The 18,744-nt window shown below is 44.8% G+C and overlaps 1 protein-coding gene across 4 annotated transcripts in view; it reads left to right on the plus strand.

Annotated features, from left to right (window-relative positions):
- Nucleotides 1-18,744, plus strand: part of PALS2 (protein associated with LIN7 2, MAGUK p55 family member) — a 154,487-nt gene that overhangs the window by 49,222 nt on the left and 86,521 nt on the right. Inside the window, exons 2-3 of one of the 4 annotated variants that reach the window (XM_069729870.1) lie at nucleotides 7,401-7,529; nucleotides 12,189-12,289. In XM_069729870.1, coding sequence (XP_069585971.1) covers nucleotides 12,191-12,289 — 99 coding nt within the window. In that variant the 5' untranslated portion in view covers nucleotides 7,401-7,529; nucleotides 12,189-12,190. Of the gene's footprint in view, nucleotides 1-7,400; nucleotides 7,530-12,188; nucleotides 12,308-18,744 lie in introns of all 4 variants that reach the window. The other 3 variants (XM_069729868.1, XM_069729867.1, XM_069729869.1) reach the window with 3 other exon arrangements.

Consider the following 18,744-nt stretch of genomic DNA (forward strand, 5'->3'; position numbering starts at 1 on the left):
CGCTAGCGATGTGCCGTCATTGAGTGATGGACCCGAGACGCGGGCTGCAGCATTTCCGGGTCCGTCACTAGTAGCGCACTGCTAGCGCAGATGGAGCTAGCAGATGCTCCATCTGCGCTAGCGCAGTGCCAAAGTCGGCACTTGCGTTAGTGCAGTCCGTTTAACGGATTTGTTGAACGGATTGCACAACGCAAGTGTGAACCTAGCCTAAGGCCGCATTCTGTGAAGGTGGCTCTTATGTTTAGAATCCCTAGAAATGCTGAATCAATTGCTTTTTATGAATTTGGCGCCATGCCTCTATTCAGTCAAAGAGGTAAGATTTCTCCCTGACTCAAGCGCCTCACAGCCATCCATCATCCCACCGGGTGCCACCTTCTCTCTGTCGTGACATCACCGGCGCCTTCGTGTAGCCGAGGCCCCAGATCCCGCCCCGCAGTGTAACATTTTAACATTTAACAGTTTACACTGCAGGGCTGGGAATCTGGCGCCTGCACAGTGGAGCGAGTCACCGTGCTCCATCGAAGATAGTGCCGAAGTCTCGCGATAGCAGTATGGCACCAAATTTATAAAAGTGATTAATTCAGCGTTCCTAGGGATGCTAAACCTAAGAGCCACCTTCACAGAATGCAGCCTTAGTGCTGCTGAAGGTCGCTCTTTTACTTAAAAACACCCGGAGGGGGGGGAGGGTGACAGGTTCCCTTTAATGTATTAGAGCAGTTTAGATCTATGGACCATACATAAGGGGAAATACCAATGTGAGACATGTAATGCCCGACAGTCTTCTCCCCTCATCTACATGTCTCATGCTGGTAACAACTTATTACATTTAAAGCTCTGGGATGCTCAGGGAGATCTGGCCGATAGTTGTGTGCTCCCAAATCCAAAGACACCACCCTTTCCCTTTGAGTCCTTTAATGACCGCCAATACGCCAATTTTACTGATCTGAGATATAAGAGAATAGTATCCCCATACAGGTAACAATCCAGTAGCTGTCGGCCTACACTATAGCTGACAACTTGCTGCCTTAGCCCCTTAGATGCTGCTGTCAATAGTGACTGCATCATATAAATGGTTAACAGAGTGTGGGGGCTCCCGCTTTATCCCCATCAGTGCCCTGAGATCATGATTGTGTGGTTCTGTTTGCCATGGCAGTTCACAGGCAAATAATGGCCTTAGTCTGCTGGTTATAGTAGTGGCCTGTTCAGAAATTAGCAACATTTAGGTAAAAATATGCGTTTTCATTCCTGTTGTCACTTTTTATTAATTCCTGAAAGTCACCTGAAGGGTTAATAAACTACCTGACAGCCGTTTTCAATATGCCGAGGTGTGCTGTTTTTTTTTTTTTTTTTTTTTAGATAGTATTACTTTTTGGGTTTTTTCTATATTTGGGACCCCCAAAGTCACTTCACACCTGGATAGATCCCTAAAGAATAAATTTTGCAAATTTTCATGAAAAATTGCTGCTACATTTTTAAACCTCCTAAAATGCTTTCATAATAAAAGTATATTTTGAAAATGGTGCTGATTTAAAGATGATGTGAGGGAAAGGTTAGTCATAACACAGAAAAAACATTAATAAATATCTGGATTAAAAAGTTTGATTCAAAGTTTGAAAATTGCAAAATGTTTAAATTTCTGTCATTTTCTGAGATGGTTTATAAATAAACAAAACATACCGACCTAACTTTATCATTATTATTATTTATTATTATAGCGCCATTTATTCCATGGCACTTTACATGTGAGGAGGGGTATACATAATAAAAACAAGTACAATAATCTTAAACAATACAAGTCACAACTGGTACAGGAGGAATGAGGACCCTGCCCGCGAGGGCTCACAATCTACAAGGGATGAGTGAGGATACAGTAGGTGACAGTAGAGCTGGTTGTGCAGCAGTTTGGTGGTTACTGCAGGTTGTAGGCTTGCCGGAAGAGGTGGGTCTTCAGGTTCTTTTTGAAGGTTTCGATGGTAGGCGAGAGTCTGATATGTTGTGGTAGAGAGTTGCAGAGTAGGGGTGATGTGCGAGAGAAATCTTGTATGCGATTGTGGGAAGAGGAGATAAGAAGGGAGTAGAGAAGGAAATCTTGTGAGGATCGGAGGTTGCATTCAGGAAAGTACCGGGAGACGAGGTGACAGATGTATGGAGGAGGCAGGTTGTGGATGGCTTTGTATGTTAGGGTTTTGTACTGGAGTCTCTGGGTAATGGGGAGCCAGTGAAGGGATTGACAGAGGGGAGAGGCTGGGGAATAGCAGGGGGAGAGGTGGATTAGTCGGGCAGCAGAGTTTAGAATAGATTAGAGGGGAGGCCACAGAGCAGGAGGTTACAGTAGTCGAGGCGTGAGATGATGAGGGCATGGACTAGGGTTTTTGCAGATTCTTGGTTTAGGAATGTACGGATCCGTGAAATATTCTTGAGTTGAAGGCGGCAGGAAGTGGAAAAAGCATGGGTATGTGGTTTGAAGGAGAGATCAGTGTCAAGGATTACCCCGAGACAGCGAGCTTGTGGGACTGGGGAGAGTGGGCAGCCGTTTACTGTAATGGATAGGTTAATTGTGGGGGGGTCGCGTGAGATGGGGGGAAAGACAATGAATTCTGTTTTGTCCATGTTAAGTTTTAGAAATCTAGCTGAGACGGATGAAATGGCAGACAGACATTGAGGGATTCTGGTTAGTAGGGTGGTGATATCTGGTCCAGAGATGTAGATCTGTGTGTCATCAGCATGGAGATAATACTGAAAACTGTGAGATTCTATGAGCTGTCCCAGGCCAAAGGTGTAGATGGAGAATAGAAGGGGCCCTAGAACTGAACCTGGCGGGACTCCAACAGATAGAGGGCGAAGTGAGGAGGTGGTATGTGAGTGGGAGACGCTGAATGTCCGGTCTGTTAGGTATGACGAGATCCAGGATAGGGCCAAGTCTGTGATGCCAAGGGTTGAGCGGGTCCGCAGCAACAGGGAATGGTCCACTGTGTCAAAGGCAGAGGACAGGTCCAGGAGGAGGAGGACAGAGTAGTGTTGCTTGCTCTTGGCAGTTAATAGGTCATTGTTGACCTTAGTTAGCGCAGTTTCAGTGGAGTGGTGTAACCGGAAGCCAGATTATAAGTCGTCGAAGAGGGAGCAGGAAGATAGATAGTTTTGAGGCATAGGGGAGAAGTGATATAGGGTGATAGCTAGGGGTCAAGAGAGGGCTTTTTGAGGATGGGTGTGATTTGAGGCATGTTTAAAGCTTGAGGGGAAAACACAAGTTGTTAGTGATAGGTTGAAGAGATGGGTTAGGGTTGGGATGAAGAGTGGTGAGGTTTGAGATGAAGTGGGATGAGATTGTGTCAGTTGCACAGGTGGTGAGATGCGATCTTGAGAGTAGAGTGGAGAGTCGATCTTCTGTAATGGTGGAGAAGTTGGTTTTGGAGTTGGAGGGCTGCGTAGTTGGGAGAAAGGTCTCTTGGGGTTGTCCACTAAAACTCTGATATTAACTTTACCATTATCATAAATTATAATGTGCCGCAAAAAAACAATTTGAGTCACTGTGATGCATTGAAGCGTTCCAGAGTTACCACATAGTGATTTATAATAATTGACCCGGTCATTAAGGGGTTAAAGAGAACTTGATAGTTGATACAGGCAGTGGATCAGTCAGAAGCTCCAGAAGACTGAGATAAGGAGGAAGGGTAAAAGGGCTTGGTCCCCAGTATGGGATGTGTCTAGTATTTCAGATAAGGATAATGACTCCTCCGAATCCTCCAGGTCATCGGTTTCCCTATAGAACATATGGACAGACTTGCAAAGGCAGTTAGGACCACGATGGGGATAGTTGAGTCCAAGTCCAAAAAATTGGTTCAGGACATTGTTTGAAGGCTTGGACCAAAAGAATTGTAGGTAATTTCTTTTAAATGAAAAGATCCGTGCCTTGCTGCAGAGGGAATGGGATAAACCCGAAAAGAGAGGCTCACTCCCCCCGCATTTAAGAGGAGATATCCCTTCGATGAGCCTTCCTCATCAAGCTGGGACAAAACCCCAAAACTGGATGCGGCCGTAGCAAAGGCTTCTAGAAGAACCGCTCTCCCTTTTTGAAGACCTGGGTAATTTAAAAGACCCCCTCGACAAAAAAGCAGATACTTTCCTTAATGGTACATGGGAGATGTCGGCAGGAGCCTTTAAAACCAGCAGTGGCTGCTACATGTACAGCCAGATCCTTAGTGGTCTGGTTGGAGACAGCCTCCTGACTACTGCAGCCTTTCTGTCTGACGCTTCAGCTGACTTAGTTTGTTTAGCGGCAAGATCTGTGGCCCTTAGGGCCTTATGGTTGATATGCTGGCCAGAGCACATCCAGGCTAGAACAAAACTGTGTGCCATTCTGTGTGAGGCGGAGTACCTGTTTGGCCCAGCTTTGGATGAACTTTTGGAAAAGGCTGGCAATGCCAAGAAGAGATTTCCTAGCTTATCCGTCCCATCTTACAAGTAATCCTTCAGGAAAAGAGGGTTCGCCCGAGGGAAGCCCTCCAGAGATCAGGATAAATGGCAAGACTGGAAACAGGTAGGTTTCATGTTCAGAACCTCCTCCCAAGATTAAAAAAAAAAAAACTGGGCCAGTGACTCTCAGCCCAGGTGGGGGGCAAGGCTTTTGTCCTTCTTCCTGACCTGGGACAATATATAAAGGAGTAATTGGATTTTTAGCCTGATAGAATCATCCAGGCTGAAGATGGAGTTCCACTCAATCCCACAAAGAAAGTCCAAGGTAAATCTCTGTCTTTGACAGCAGAACAGGCCTTAGAGGCAGAAGTCTCAGAGCAGGTGCAGAAAGCGGTCCTATTAGAGGTTCCCTTGTGAGAAAGATGGAAGGAGGTTTCCGTTTCTTTCTTTCCAAGTATTAAACCAGACGGCTCCTTTAAGACAATTATAGGTTTGAAGGGCCTAAGAATCCTTGCTTTAAAAATGGAATCTGTAAAATCCTCAATAACATTACTCTTCCCGGATTGCTTCATGACCGGACTAGATCTGAAGGATGCTAACTACTATGTGACCATACATGTAGAACGCCAACAGAATGTCAAAGTTGCAGTAGTCATTGGAGTAGTCAGACATTTCCAGTTTAGAGCCCTCCCATTTGGCCTCACTTTTGCCCCTGATGCCTTCACCAAAGTGGTGGCAGAGGTGATAACCCATCTTCGGGAAAAGAATGTGTTGATTGTCCCTCATTTGGATGTTTTTTTTTTTTTTTTAGTAGTATGCAATTTGGTCCAGCATTGTAACTATGGTACCCAGTAATGTCCATTTTGAAACCCTTAGGTTGGCTATTGAAGCTTAAAAAATCATGGTTAAAGCCTCTAAAAGTACAGGAATTTCTGGGACTTTTGCTGGACTACAACACCAGGTGTTAAGGGCTCTGAAGTTCCCCAGAATGTCTCTTAGAAGTGTCATGTTCTTTCTAGGTACTTTGACGTGTTGAATCCCGGCAGTCCTGTGCAGTTTCATACTAGAGCCTTACAATGGGATGTGTTAAGCGACATTTCCTTTAGAGGGCACCTGGAAGGAAAGCTGATTCACAGATGCTTGGTCTCGGAGTGGATCGGCTGAGGCACTGACAGCAGTCGTCTCCTCCCCCACCCCATCCCCAATGTTGCTTCGTATGAGTATCCCAGCATGCACTGGGATACGCTAATCGATACGTCCTCACATAGGAAATAGGGAAAAAGTATAAATAGCAGATAGTGTAGTTAGTGAAGCATAGGGAATTTTAAATGCAAGCATATTAGAAATACATTTTAATTTTTTACCCTTGGACCAACCCTTTAAGGCCAGTTTAACACATTGGTGTTTTGCAGCTTGAGTACCGACTGTCCGTAGGTCTCCTGTAATGCGGGCTGAGTATGAACTGCCAAACACACATATGTGAAACTGCCTAATAGTTACTTGTGGCAATTTAGAGGGCTGTGTTATATTCCCATATGCCACAGTAAGTCATCAGAACTCTGCCATTGCATCATGCGAGGTCTATGGTCTGTCAGAAGGTGCACTCTCCCTCTGCCATACTGGTTTCATGCTGTCATTGCCATTAGCAGTGGCATCAAAGGGGTTAAATGAAGAGGCCAACTGTTGGTTTTTGAGTATCTTAAAGGGAACCTGTCACCCACAAAAGATGAGCTAAGCCCACTGGCATCAGGGGCTTATCTACAGCATTTTGTAATGCTGTAGATAAGCCCCCAATGTATTCTGAAAGATGAAAAAAATGGTTAGTTTATACTCACGCGGGCGGGCAGTCCGATCCGATGGGCGTCATGGTCCGGTCTGGGGCCTCCCATCTTACGATGACGTCCTCTTCTTGTATTCACACTGGGGTTACGGCGTAGTCATACTTTGTGTGCCCTGCAGTGCGCAGGCGCCGGGAAAGGTCAAAGAGGCCATTGTAGTACTTTGCTCTGCCCTTAACAGGGCAGACAATGTACGCCTGTGCCGGAGCGTGAAGACAAGAGGACATCATCGTAAGAAGATAGGAGGCGCCCGGACCGCGACGCCCATCGGACCGGTCCGCAACGGGACTGCCCCTGGGAGAATATATTCTAACCTCTTTCTCATCGTTCTGGATACATTGGGGGCTTATCTACAGCATTCCAGAATGCTGTAGATAAGCCTTTGATGCCGGTGGGCTTAGCTCAATTTTCGATTCTGGGGGTGATAGGTTCCCTTTAAGTACCTTATGCTTCAGCCGGGCTGCTAGTAGGTCGTGCAGCATACAAATCACTCAGTAGCCGCTGCTGCGTGCCAGTTAAAGGGTTAATAAGTGTCTTGTGACTTGATATGTAAAATATGAGTATACCCAGATGGGTCATTAGGTGGCACATGTGACTACTACTTCATTTGACTTTCACTAAAGCCAGATTTGTAGTCAGTATATACAGAAGGCAGGTTAGCGGCGTTAAACGTGCATTTTATTGTTTGTTTGTTTTTTTACTTCACACAGCTGCTATACTTTGTTATATTGTTTCTTCTGGATATGACCCAGTTTATAGGCGTTCTGTTATCTGATAATCCGGCTGCATGGCCAGACAGCACATCATATTAATAAATGTAAAGTAATGCATTTAAGGCTGGAATATTCATGCGCTTACATTAATAAAGAGTAGCCGGCAGTATAATTTCATAAATCATAGTACACCTGAAAATAAGAAACTTTTGTGATTATATTTTATCAGAGAAATCTGCTTGTTTCTCAGTCCGGACTGATCAATTCCCGGGTGAACTCTGCGTTCAGTGAAGACAGATTGTTACATCACTGAGATGGGAGATAAGATTCCGTGTGCTCGGAGGAGGCGGCGCTCTGTCTCCACAAAGTCTCTTACTTTCATATTTAATATTGATTTATGAAATAAAAATTATAACGTCAAGTTCTCTCATTACAGGAAGTTACGGTATATTTTATTCAGAATAGAAAAAATAATTTGAAAATGGAACTGGGCCCAGGAAGAGGAGAGCTCCGAGCATGAAGTAGCCGGCGGGTTCCCCTTAAAGAGTAACCAACATTCTTCATGGTGTGTTATACTGCCAGCCCATGCATGTCATCTGTGTTTTTCAGTCTTGTCTTTGCACCCTTCATCCACGATGCCAGATAAGAGCAGACCTGTCTCCATGAGTGTTGCACGAACACCTAATCGGTGAAAATTCCAACATCCTACTAGCCCCATAAACTATAATGGGTATGTGTTGTATCTGCTAAAAACAGTGATTACTGAATAAGGTCTTAAAAAAGGATAAAGGAGATTCAAAGGCTGGTGACTAAATTCATTTAAGGAAAGGCAAGTGTCTCGATAATATTCCAACAATGAGTTTTTGATACTTTGCATTTTTTGAAGCGCAACAAATGCTGCGTTTTACAGTTCCAGCAAAATGAATGGGATTTATAGATCTTTCCCGTTTTATTTTACTCTGTGTAAACTGAGCAGCGGTCCGTCCATTCCTCCTGTGAATACACTGAGTTTTCTGTGCCAAATGTTACCATTAAATTGCTTTAGATGCTGAAAACCCACATGCGTTTAGTGCATTTCCACTGTGAAAACACTAAAATTGCATTTGAATCACATGACTGTAACAATTAAAAGTTCTGTCAAAGCCAAATACCAGAAAGAATCAAAAGCAAATTTATGTAAAACCTGACGTACTAAAAGGGAACAAAAATCAGTGCCTCAACCCCACAATAAAAAAGCAATGGAAAAAAATGCAAGTAATTGACTAAATAGGTGCAAAACTTCTGCAGAAAATCTGCAACATCAACCTCCCCTAATACTGATTGTGCGAACGTAAGGGGTCGTCCTGTGGGTGTGGAAAATGGAACAGCACGTGGACCCCAATGTTGGCCAGTGCTAGTTCACATGGGCTATATTTCAGCATTAGTGATGAGCGATTGTACTTGTTGCTCAGGTTTCCCGAGCACGCTCGGGTGATCTCCGAGTATTTGTTTTCCTCGCCTCAGATGCATGATTTACAGCTGCTAGACAGGCTGAATACATGTGGGGATTCCCTGGCATCCAGGCAACCCCCACATGTACTCAGGCTGGCTAGCAGCCGTAAATCATGCATCTGAGTCAACAAAAACTAAATCTCTGAGCAGTCACAAATACTCAGAGACCACCCAAGCAACGAGTACACTCGCTCATCACTATTCAGCATGCCCTAGTCTGGTCCGATTTACAGAGCGGAATAGTGTCTGTAAATGGCAGGTAGCTAATAGAGATGAGCGAATATCTTCGGCAAGCTATAGCGCTTAGTGAACAAGCTGCATTGGGAACCCGGCTACCTGGAGCGCTCCGATAATCAGCTGTCCGGTGCTGCAGCTGCATGTGTCCCGGCTCTGTGACCGGCACAACACATTCATGAAGAGCCTGTTTGTTGGGCGCTGCATGCATGTGTTTGGCATCCTTGTGGGTGGGGGGGGGGAATGCTGTGTTTTTTTTTAATTATTTTTTATTTTAAGTACGGCAGTCATTTTTAAGTGTATTTGATATGCTGGGTCGCTTCCTTTTACACTGCGTTGTTGTTGTAAATAAGCTAGTGTCATAATCGTACAGTCTAAATTGGCTACCGATCACTGAACGGACGAGCCAAGCGCTTGTTTGTCGGGTGAAATGATGTATTGGTTGCACCATGGATCCTTCTCTCTGCAATGTATAAACAGGACCTGTGCTGCCGAGAACGACAGCCCATAGGCACCGAGCAATCTACTGCAGATCGGTTGGCCTGTAGCGTCTGGCAACTGGTAAGCAAAGTGGCTGCTGGATGGTGGCGCAGTTCCTCGCATCATGTGATGTAAGCGCACCTCGGGATATGCTGCTTTTATAGTGTCATCACGAAGCAACTCTTCAGCTCATCTAGAGTAGCTGTCAACCTGAAAACATGGCATTCTATAAAAAATAAGGGACCTTTAAAAATGTGACCATTTCATGCATGTTGTACTTTGGTGTTGTGCTTGTTAGTTTGTCTCACACCAGTTCCCTCGTAGTAATGTTTATTGAGGGATAAACAATATCTAGAGGGCAGTATGAAGCAGCAGGTGATTGACATGGTTAAGCTTTTGAGCTGCTTTCCAATGCTGGACTTATGGGGATAATGTATTTTTAATGCTATGCATTTGGACTCTGTACTTTCCTCTGTGAAATTAGTGATCATTGACTCTAGAGTCCATCGCTTTCCACACTCGGCTGCCGGCTAAATCTATTAGAAGGCGATTTCTCCATAGTACGCGCCCGTCCTTGTTTCTCACTGAGCACATTCTGATACACTTAATCAGATTACAAAGTTTTCTTAAGTTGTCATCAGTTCATGAAAGCAAATAGAGCAGTCTTGTGAGTTTTACAGGAAAAATGTGACCGTAAAATGTTATTTTTATTGCTTTGTGACATGACATCCTGCTCTTTTACTAATAACATGGTGTCCCATCGCCGGATCCCTGCAGCCTCCACCAAAAAGGTGTATCCTGAGATGAGTGAGGATGGCTGATGGTAGGACAGCTTCATTTATGACATTCATCCATTGTTAGGCCATGTTCACACAATGCGTTTTTTACTGCGGAACCGCCGCGATTTTGCCGCTGCGGGTCCGCAGCTGTTTTCCATGCAGGGTACAGTACAATGTACCCTATGGAAAACAGGAACCGCTGTGCACATGATGCGGAAATTCACTAAAAAAGCCGCGCTGAATAGCTGCGGTAAAAAAGAAGGACCATGTCACTTCTTTGTGCAGAACTGCAGCGGTTCTGCACCCATTGACCTCCATTGTGAGGGTCAAACCCGCAGTAAAACCCGCAGACGAAAAAAATATCTGCGGGTTTTCTGCGGATTGTGGTGCAGAAACCGCTGCAGCAGGAAGTGCATGGGCGGAGTGTGGCTGTCCCCCCGTGCCCCAAGCCCACCCCCCATGCTCCGATGCCATCCCCCCGTGCTCCGACGCCCCCCCGTGCCCTCATCTCCCCCCCTTATACTTACCGGGCTTCTCGGTGTCTGTCCGTCCGTCTTCTCCCTGGGCGCCGCCATCTTCCAAAATGGCGGGCGCATGCGCAGTGCGCCCGCCGAATCTGCCGGTCGGCAGATTCGTTCCAGGCACATTTTGATCACTGCGATAACCTCAGTGATCAAAATAAAAAAAAAGTAAATGACCCCCCCCCCTTTATCACCCCCATAGGTAGTAACAATAATAAAATATTTTTTTTTTTTCCCCCACTACGGTTAGGGGTAGGGTTAGGGTATTTTCAGCCATTTTAACCCTAAAAAAACTTCTTAGAAAACACACAGACTCTGCAGAGAAAACTGCATAAAAAACCGCACTAAAAACCGCATAAAAAAACGCATCAAAAAACGCACCAAAAACGCACTAAAAAACGCACCTGCGTTTTCTGCCAAGAGCTGCGGTTTTTAGTGCAGAAAAAACAGCAGGGAAATCAGGAACGTGTGAACATGGCCTTAGACATTCTCCACATCACTTTTTTTTTCATTTTGTCTTTTTTTTTTTTTTCTTCCCTCTTCAAATTTTTTTTATTATTATTGATATGGTTAGAAAAACATGACTGTGTATATGCATATAAGGCAGACTTTGGAGTAGGAGCAGTATAGAAAAGTTGCTGCGACTGCAAAATATACTATTCAATGCAAATGTGCTTCAGTTCTGCATCATTTCAGCCATAAAATCGGCAGCGTACAAAATAGAGCACTGAATATGTAATATATAGTGATAAAATGTGTGAATTATTTGTACCGTATGTGTTTTCCATACGGCGACATCCACCACAGTGTTTCTCTGTATACAATATTTTTGACTTTTAGGCTATGTACACACTTCAGGATTCTTTGCAGAAATTTCCTGAACAAAACTGGACTTTTTCTGCAGGAAATCCACACACGTTTTTTTGTGTTTTTCTCGCGTTTTTGTGCGGATTTTTCGTGTTTTTTTTTCCAGAGCATCCCAATGCATTAAATAGCGGAAAATCCGCGTGAAATCCACAAAATTAATGAACATGCTGCGGTTTTTACCGAAAAAAACGCAACACGTGCACAAAAATTGCGGATTGCATTCTATTAATAGGATGCTTTAATAGATGCTTTTTTTTTTTTTTGCGGTTTTATCGCGTTTCTATAGCGAAAAATGTGAAAAATCCGGAATGTGTGCACACAACCTTAATAGAAACTGGTCACCTCCTAAAAAAAAAAAAAAAAACCCCACTCCAAACAAAAACCACTATATTCAGACATCAGTGAATTCTCTCGATTGTGGGGAAAAGAAGCTATTTTCAGTGTTTTAAATCAGATTTTCATGAGTATTTGTTCTGTTTTTAGCATCAAGTTTTTGATCAGTGATTTTCACATATGCAAAAAAAAAGCTTCTCAATGTTCAGAACTGACAGTCCACGGCTGGCGTCTGTGTGCTGTCAAGGATTTGCACAGACCCATAGATTTCCATGGCTGGTTTTGATCCATGACTCAAATTAAAAACTGACGTGTGTAAGTGAATTTTGTCTTTTCAAAAATGTGTTCTACGTTATACATTTAAACCCCCCTGATCTAAACCAGTCCATTTTCTGCGGACATGCCCATTAATCCGTATCTGACAGCTACTGTGTGAAGCCCAAGCATTAGTGCAGCATGTCACTGTGGTACAAAACAAAACCGCAACTAAAATTATCCAATTTTTTTGCCCCCTTACAGCAATGCAGCAAGTCCTGGAGAAGTTGACAGATCTACCCTCCTCAACAGGGGCGGAAGAAATCGATATTATATTCCTGAAAGGGATTATGGAAAACCCCATTGTAAGATCTCTTGCTAAGGTATTTTTATGGTTTGGAATGTGATCAAGGTACCAGAAATATATGGCCATAGTTATATTCAGCCACATTTGTCTTGTATGGGCCGTGCATTAAAGTTTACCGCCAGATATACAGTAATTTATAGCACCAGAACATGCCAGTAACGCTTTATCTAAATCCTTTTCATCGGTGACTTATCTCTCCATAGCTAGTAGCAATTGTGGCTGAAATTATGCAGAAGTTTCATTTCCTAATTTATTTTTAGGGTTTAAGAGTTTTACAGATTGGTGATACTAAATCTGTGCATATTATAATTGATACTTTGCATGTCACCATTAAAAGGGTATTTTCATCAAGATGCAAAATATCGCCAATCCACCAGGCAGGTGATAACGTGCTTGTGTGTGTGTAAGCCCCACATGAATTCAACCAAAAAAAGTTTGGCTCTGAAATGCCCTTTTGGCATACAAATTCTTTATTCATTGTCTATGGTACTGCCAGAGATCGTTTTCTACAGACAGCTCAATTTCAGTGGGCAATTCAGAGCCCAGTTCTCAGGATTGAGGACAGTACCAGCATTCAGACTCCTAGGAATCAGCAAGTTATCAGCTGTCCTATGGATGCTAACATGGGAATAACACTGTAAAGGACATGCATGCGTTATTAAATGTATATCTTAGACCTTATGAAGCTGGCCTACTTTCTTTGAAAATCCACATTAGACATCAGAATGACTGTATAATCCTTTTTTTGCAGGTTTTCCTGCTGTATTCAAATGAGCAGCTTTAGCTGAACTTAAAGGAAATGTCTCCCAAGTTTTTTTCTACCCATCCAACAGCAGTATGATTTAGAGACAGAGACCCTGATACCAGTGTTGTGCCACTTACTGGGTCGCTTGCTGCAGTTTTCATAAAATCGCTTTTATCTACTGCAGATCTTCCAGTTCTCAGAATGCTGAGCTCTGTATAACACCGCCCACACTGATAGGCAGCTTTCTGCCTATGCACAGTGTACACAGAAAGTTGCCAATCAGCTGTGAGGGGCGTGGTTACACAGAGCCTATTAATGTGGAGGACTACATGCCAGCAGGTTAACTAGTCCACTAGTGATAAAATCACTGTTAACAGCAGATTATCAAAGCTATAACAAACAGCCCTATAAGTGATACTTCACTGGGATTAGGGTCTCTTTCTCTTCTTTATGTGGCTCTTAAATTAGGTGACATTTTCCTTTTAAAAATGTTCATATCAGAATTATAGAGCCATTCTGACATGGTTTTCACTGTCAGTACTCCACTCTCATCAGGTGTAAGATCTTTTCAGTGTTTTCAGTTTATAGTGCTGTGAAACTTGATGACTGATCTGCTTTAATGCATCAAACATAAATAAAATTATAATACAAGGCAGCACAGTGGCTCAGTGGTTAGCACTGCAGCCCAGCAGTGCTGGGCTCCTGGGTTCAAATCCCACCAAGGACAACATCTTTAAGGAGTTTGTATGTTCTCCCCGTGTTTGCGTGGGTTTCCTCCCACACTCCAAAGACATACTGATAGGGAATCTAGATTGTGAGCCCCTATCGGGACAGTGATGATACTGTCTGTAAAGTGCTGTGGAATTAATGGTGCTATATTATTATTATTATTATTGCGCCATTTATTCCATGGAGCTTTACATGTGAGGAGGGGTATACATAATAAAAACAAGTATAATAATCTTGAACAATACAAGTCACAAATGGTACAGGAGGAGAGAGGACCCTGCCCACGAGGGCTCACAATCTACAAGGCAATATAAATAAGTAAAATAAATAAGGCAATGTGGCTTGTGCCAAACAGGAGCAGTTTTATTCCTTCCATAAAATTCCAAGGGATTCAAAAACAAAAATCGCCTCTTCTGGGCACAAAGGTATCACAGCAAATAAACAGTTTATCAGGGCATATATATGTCAGTGCTTGCTTACCTGAATAGATTAGTCCTTTATTATAATAATTTTATTTATATAGCGCCAACTTATTCCGCAGCGCTTTACAAATTATAGAGAGGACTTGTACAGACAATAGACATTACAGCATAACAGAAATACAGTTCAAAACAGATACCAGGAGGAGTGAGGGCCCTGCTCGCAAGCTTACAAACTATGAGGAAAAGGGGAGACACTAGAGGTGGATGGTAACAATTGCTTTAGTTATTCGGACCAGCCATAGTGTAAGGCTCGGGTGTTCATGTAAAGCTGCATGAACCAGTTAACTGCCTAAGTATGTAGAAGTACAGACACAGAGGGCTATTAACCCCTTTCTGACCTCGGACGGGATAGTACGTCCGAGGTCAGATCCCCTGCTTTGATGCAGGGCTCCGCGGTGAGCCCGCACCAAAGCCGGGACATGTCAGCTGTTTTGAACAGCTGACATGTGCCCGTAATAGGCGCGGGCAGAATCGCGATCTGCCCGCACCTATTAACTAGTTAAATGCCGCTGTCAAACGCAGACAGCGGCATTTAACTACCGCTTCCGGCCGGGCGGCCGGAAATGACGTAATCGCCGACCCCCGTCACATGATCGGAGGTCGGCGATGCGTCTCCATTGTAACCATAGAGGTCCTTGAGACCTCTGGTTACTGATCGCCGGTGGCTGTGAGCGCCACCCTGTGGACGGCGCTCACAGCACACCTGCATTTCTGCTACATAGCAGCGATCAGCAGATCGCTGCTATGTAGCAGAGGCGATCGAGTTGTGCCTGCTTCTAGCCTCCCATGGAGGCTATTGAAGCATGGCAAAAGTAAAAAAAAAAAAAAGTTGAAAAAAATGTAAAAAAAAATAAAAAATAAATAAAAGTTTAAATCACCCCCCTTTCGCCCCAATCAAGATAAATCAATAAAAAAAAATATCAAATCTACACATATTTGGTATCGCCGCACTCAGAATCGCCCGATCTATCAATTATAAAAAAGCATTAACCTGATCGCTAAACAGCGTAGCGGGAAAAAAATTTGAAACACCAGAATTACGTTTTTTTGGTCGCCGCGACATTGCATTAAAATGCAATAACGGGCGATCAAAAGAACGTTTCTCTATCCCCATGATGGCACCACGGAGAGAGGGGTCCGCCCCCAGGGACAGGAAACCTACAGATGAAAAAGGGCGTACCTCTCTCCCACATCAGTTGGTTTCCTATCCCTGACGGGGAACCTACAGCGACGTACCTGAAGATTCTTCGTGGGATTCCAGGGTGCTGGCCGGTCGGTTCCTGACAGGGGGCGCCCTGTCACGGCTGTGTCCAGCCGGTTTTCTCCCCCCTTTTCTCCGACCCTGAGGCACCACCACGGGGTCGGCGGGCCCCCTACGGGTGAGTGTTGCAGGGGAAGGCAGTGAAGAGGATCGAGCCTGCCTTCCCCAAGGAAAAAAAAAAAAAAAAGGGGGAGGAAAGAGGCAGGTGACGGCGGTCACCATTACAGCCTCTGCACCGCTAATAGGTGCGTGGGGGTAGCGGCGGCTACGCTACCATTATCAGGAGCCTGGAGGCTAGAGGCAAAGCGCCGCACACACCGCTGAACCGCCGCCCAAACCGGAAGTACGGGCTCGGGCGGAACGTTAGAACGCGCGCACAGGCGTCCCCAATAATATCTTCCCTATAGGACGCCTGTGCCGCGAACCGGAAGTGACGCTCGCGCATGCGCAGATGACCACTTCTGCCGGCGGCAAGTTTAAAAAGCAGCGTCCTCGGTAGAAGAAACGTGGAAAACCCTCTCTATTGGCAAACGCAGTGCGGAGCCATTATGAGCGGTAAAGAACCACAAGAGGCACAGGAATGTGCACAATCATCACCTGAGGAAGTACTGCGTCCGCGCTCACAACATCAGCGCAAGGGGAACGCTTCATCCCAGCAACGCAGCAGCAGCGGACGCTCAGGGTCACAACGCAGCCGAGTCTCTGGGGGAAATACACGGCCGGCGACGAATCCAGTGGATACAGTCCCGAGGCCAGAGACGGTATCTCTTAGTCGTAAGGGGTGAGTGATCTACGTGAAAGTAATAATGTAATACGAGATTACTTTTTTCTCCTAGGGAAGGAAATGTACAGGCAAATCAAAGCACAAAGTGTGTGCGATATGTTCGGAAGAACTTCCTTCCTCATGGGAAAAAAAGCTATGCGGGCCCTGCATAGAAAAAACCATCCAGGAGGAATCTCCGGCGTTCGCGTCAGACCTGAAAACTCTAATAAAAAATCAAGTGGAAAGTGCCCTCAAAGGCATTAAAATTCCGAGGAAAAAACATAGATCAGGTCATAAGTCTCCCGAGTCCAGTATAGACGAATCAGAAAACGAGACATCTGACTCTAATGATTCATCGACATCCGAGACCTCCTCACTATCATCGGAGGGGGGACGCAGTTGCTTCCCCATCGAGGAGACAGACGCATTGGTAAAGGCCATCAGAACAACTATGGGTCTGATAGACGAACGCCCTAAAAGAACAGCACAGGACATAATGTTCAGCGGACTAGAACAAAAGAAAAGAAGAGTATTTCCAATAAATGAGAAAATTCATTCTTTGATTAAGAAAGAATGGAAGAAACCGGATAAAAAAGTTCTCTTGACCCCCAAGAGAAAGTACCCGTTCGATGACCCAGCCTGCTCATCCTGGAGCAAGGCACCCAAACTTGATGTGGCCATAGCAAAGGCCTCTAAAAAGTTCGCTCTGCCCTTCGAGGACATGGGCACTCTAAAGGATCCAATGGACAAAAAGGCAGACACCTTCTTAAAAAACTCCTGGGAAGCGGCAGGAGGAGGACTAAAGCCAGCCATCGCAGCCACCTGCACGGCCCGTGCTCTAATGGTATGGCTTGAACATTTGGATTCGCAACTAAAAGAGAAAGTCCCAAGAGAAACAATACAAAAGTCAGTATCCATGATGAAAGGGGCAGCAGCTTTTCTGGCGGACGCTTCGGTGGACTCAGCAAGATTATCAGCCAGGTCGGCTTCTTTCTCAAACGCCGCAAGACGCGCCCTGTGGCTAAAGTGCTGGCCGGGGGACCTGCAGACAAAGACCAAGCTTTGCTCAATACCTTGCGAAGGTGAATTCCTGTTTGGATCAACATTAGATGACATCCTCGACAAAGCAGGAGATAAAAAGAAATCTTTTCCCGGGTTCCCCAACCAGTCATATAGGCGCTCCTTTCGGAACAGAAAGTTCATGCGCAGAAGACCTCCAAAAGGAAATAAAGACGGATGGGAAGACAGAAGAAACAAAAACAGGGGCTTCTTGTTCAACAAACCCCCCCCTCCAGATAATAAAAAATCCCAATGAAGGTACTCCCCGGGTCGGAGGGAGACTAGCCGAGTTTCTTCCAGCCTGGGAGAGAATTTCAGACAGTCCTTGGATTCTAGGTATTATACGAGAAGGCCTCAAATTCAAATTTCGTGTTCCTCCCGGCAACTCCTTCATGGTAACGCCTCAAAAACAATCACTCGAACAGTCAGCTCTCCAGAAGGAGATTCTGAGCCTAGTCCAGAAAGATGTATTGCAAGAAGTTCCATACCAGGAAAGAGGCACAGGGTTCTATTCTCCTCTCTTCCTCCGAAAAAAACCGGACGGATCATACAGAACGATCATAAATCTCAAAAAACTAAACAGTTTCCTGGAGATACAACATTTCAAAATGGAGACAATAAAATCTTGCGTGAGAATACTCTTTCCTTTGTGTTTCATGACTGTTCTAGATTTACGAGACGCATATTACCATGTGCCCATCCACAGAGATTACCAAAAATATCTCAGACTGGCAGTAAATATCCAGGGGGAAGTAAAACACTTCCAATTCCGGGCTCTCCCCTTCGGGATAGCTATCGCTCCTCGGGTATTTACAAAAATAATGTCAGAGGTAATGGCTCACATACGGGAACAGAATATCTTAATAGTTCCCTATTTAGACGACCTACTCGTGGTAGGGAACTCATTTCAACACTGCGAACAACAGTTGAATCTGGTCATAGCCTCTCTGTCGAGTCTAGGGTGGCTGCTAAACATACCCAAGTCCAAAATGGTGCCATCCCAGGTACAGGAGTACTTGGGGATAGTCCTAGACTCGATCACGCAGACATGCTATCTTCCTCAGGAGAAAGTACAAAAAATGACACAGGCAGTGTTACAGCTGATGGTATCCCCAGTCACCACTCCGAGGAGAGCAATGTCCCTCCTGGGCTCTATGACTGCCTGCATTCCGGCAGTTCAATGGGCACAACTTCATTCCCGGGATCTACAATGGGAGACTTTAAATTTAGGCATATCTCTGCACGGAAATTTAGACGGGCAGTTAAGTATTTCTCCAAACACAATACACTCCCTAGCATGGTGGGCAGACCCAGGGAATCTAACCAAAGGGGTTCCTTGGGCGCTACCGACGGAGAAGATTCTAACGACGGATGCAAGCCCCTGGGGCTGGGGAGCACATATAGGCGATCAAGT

Source organism: Ranitomeya imitator, chromosome 6, assembly GCF_032444005.1.
Source record: "Ranitomeya imitator isolate aRanImi1 chromosome 6, aRanImi1.pri, whole genome shotgun sequence".
NCBI classification, from domain to species: domain Eukaryota; kingdom Metazoa; phylum Chordata; class Amphibia; order Anura; family Dendrobatidae; genus Ranitomeya; species Ranitomeya imitator.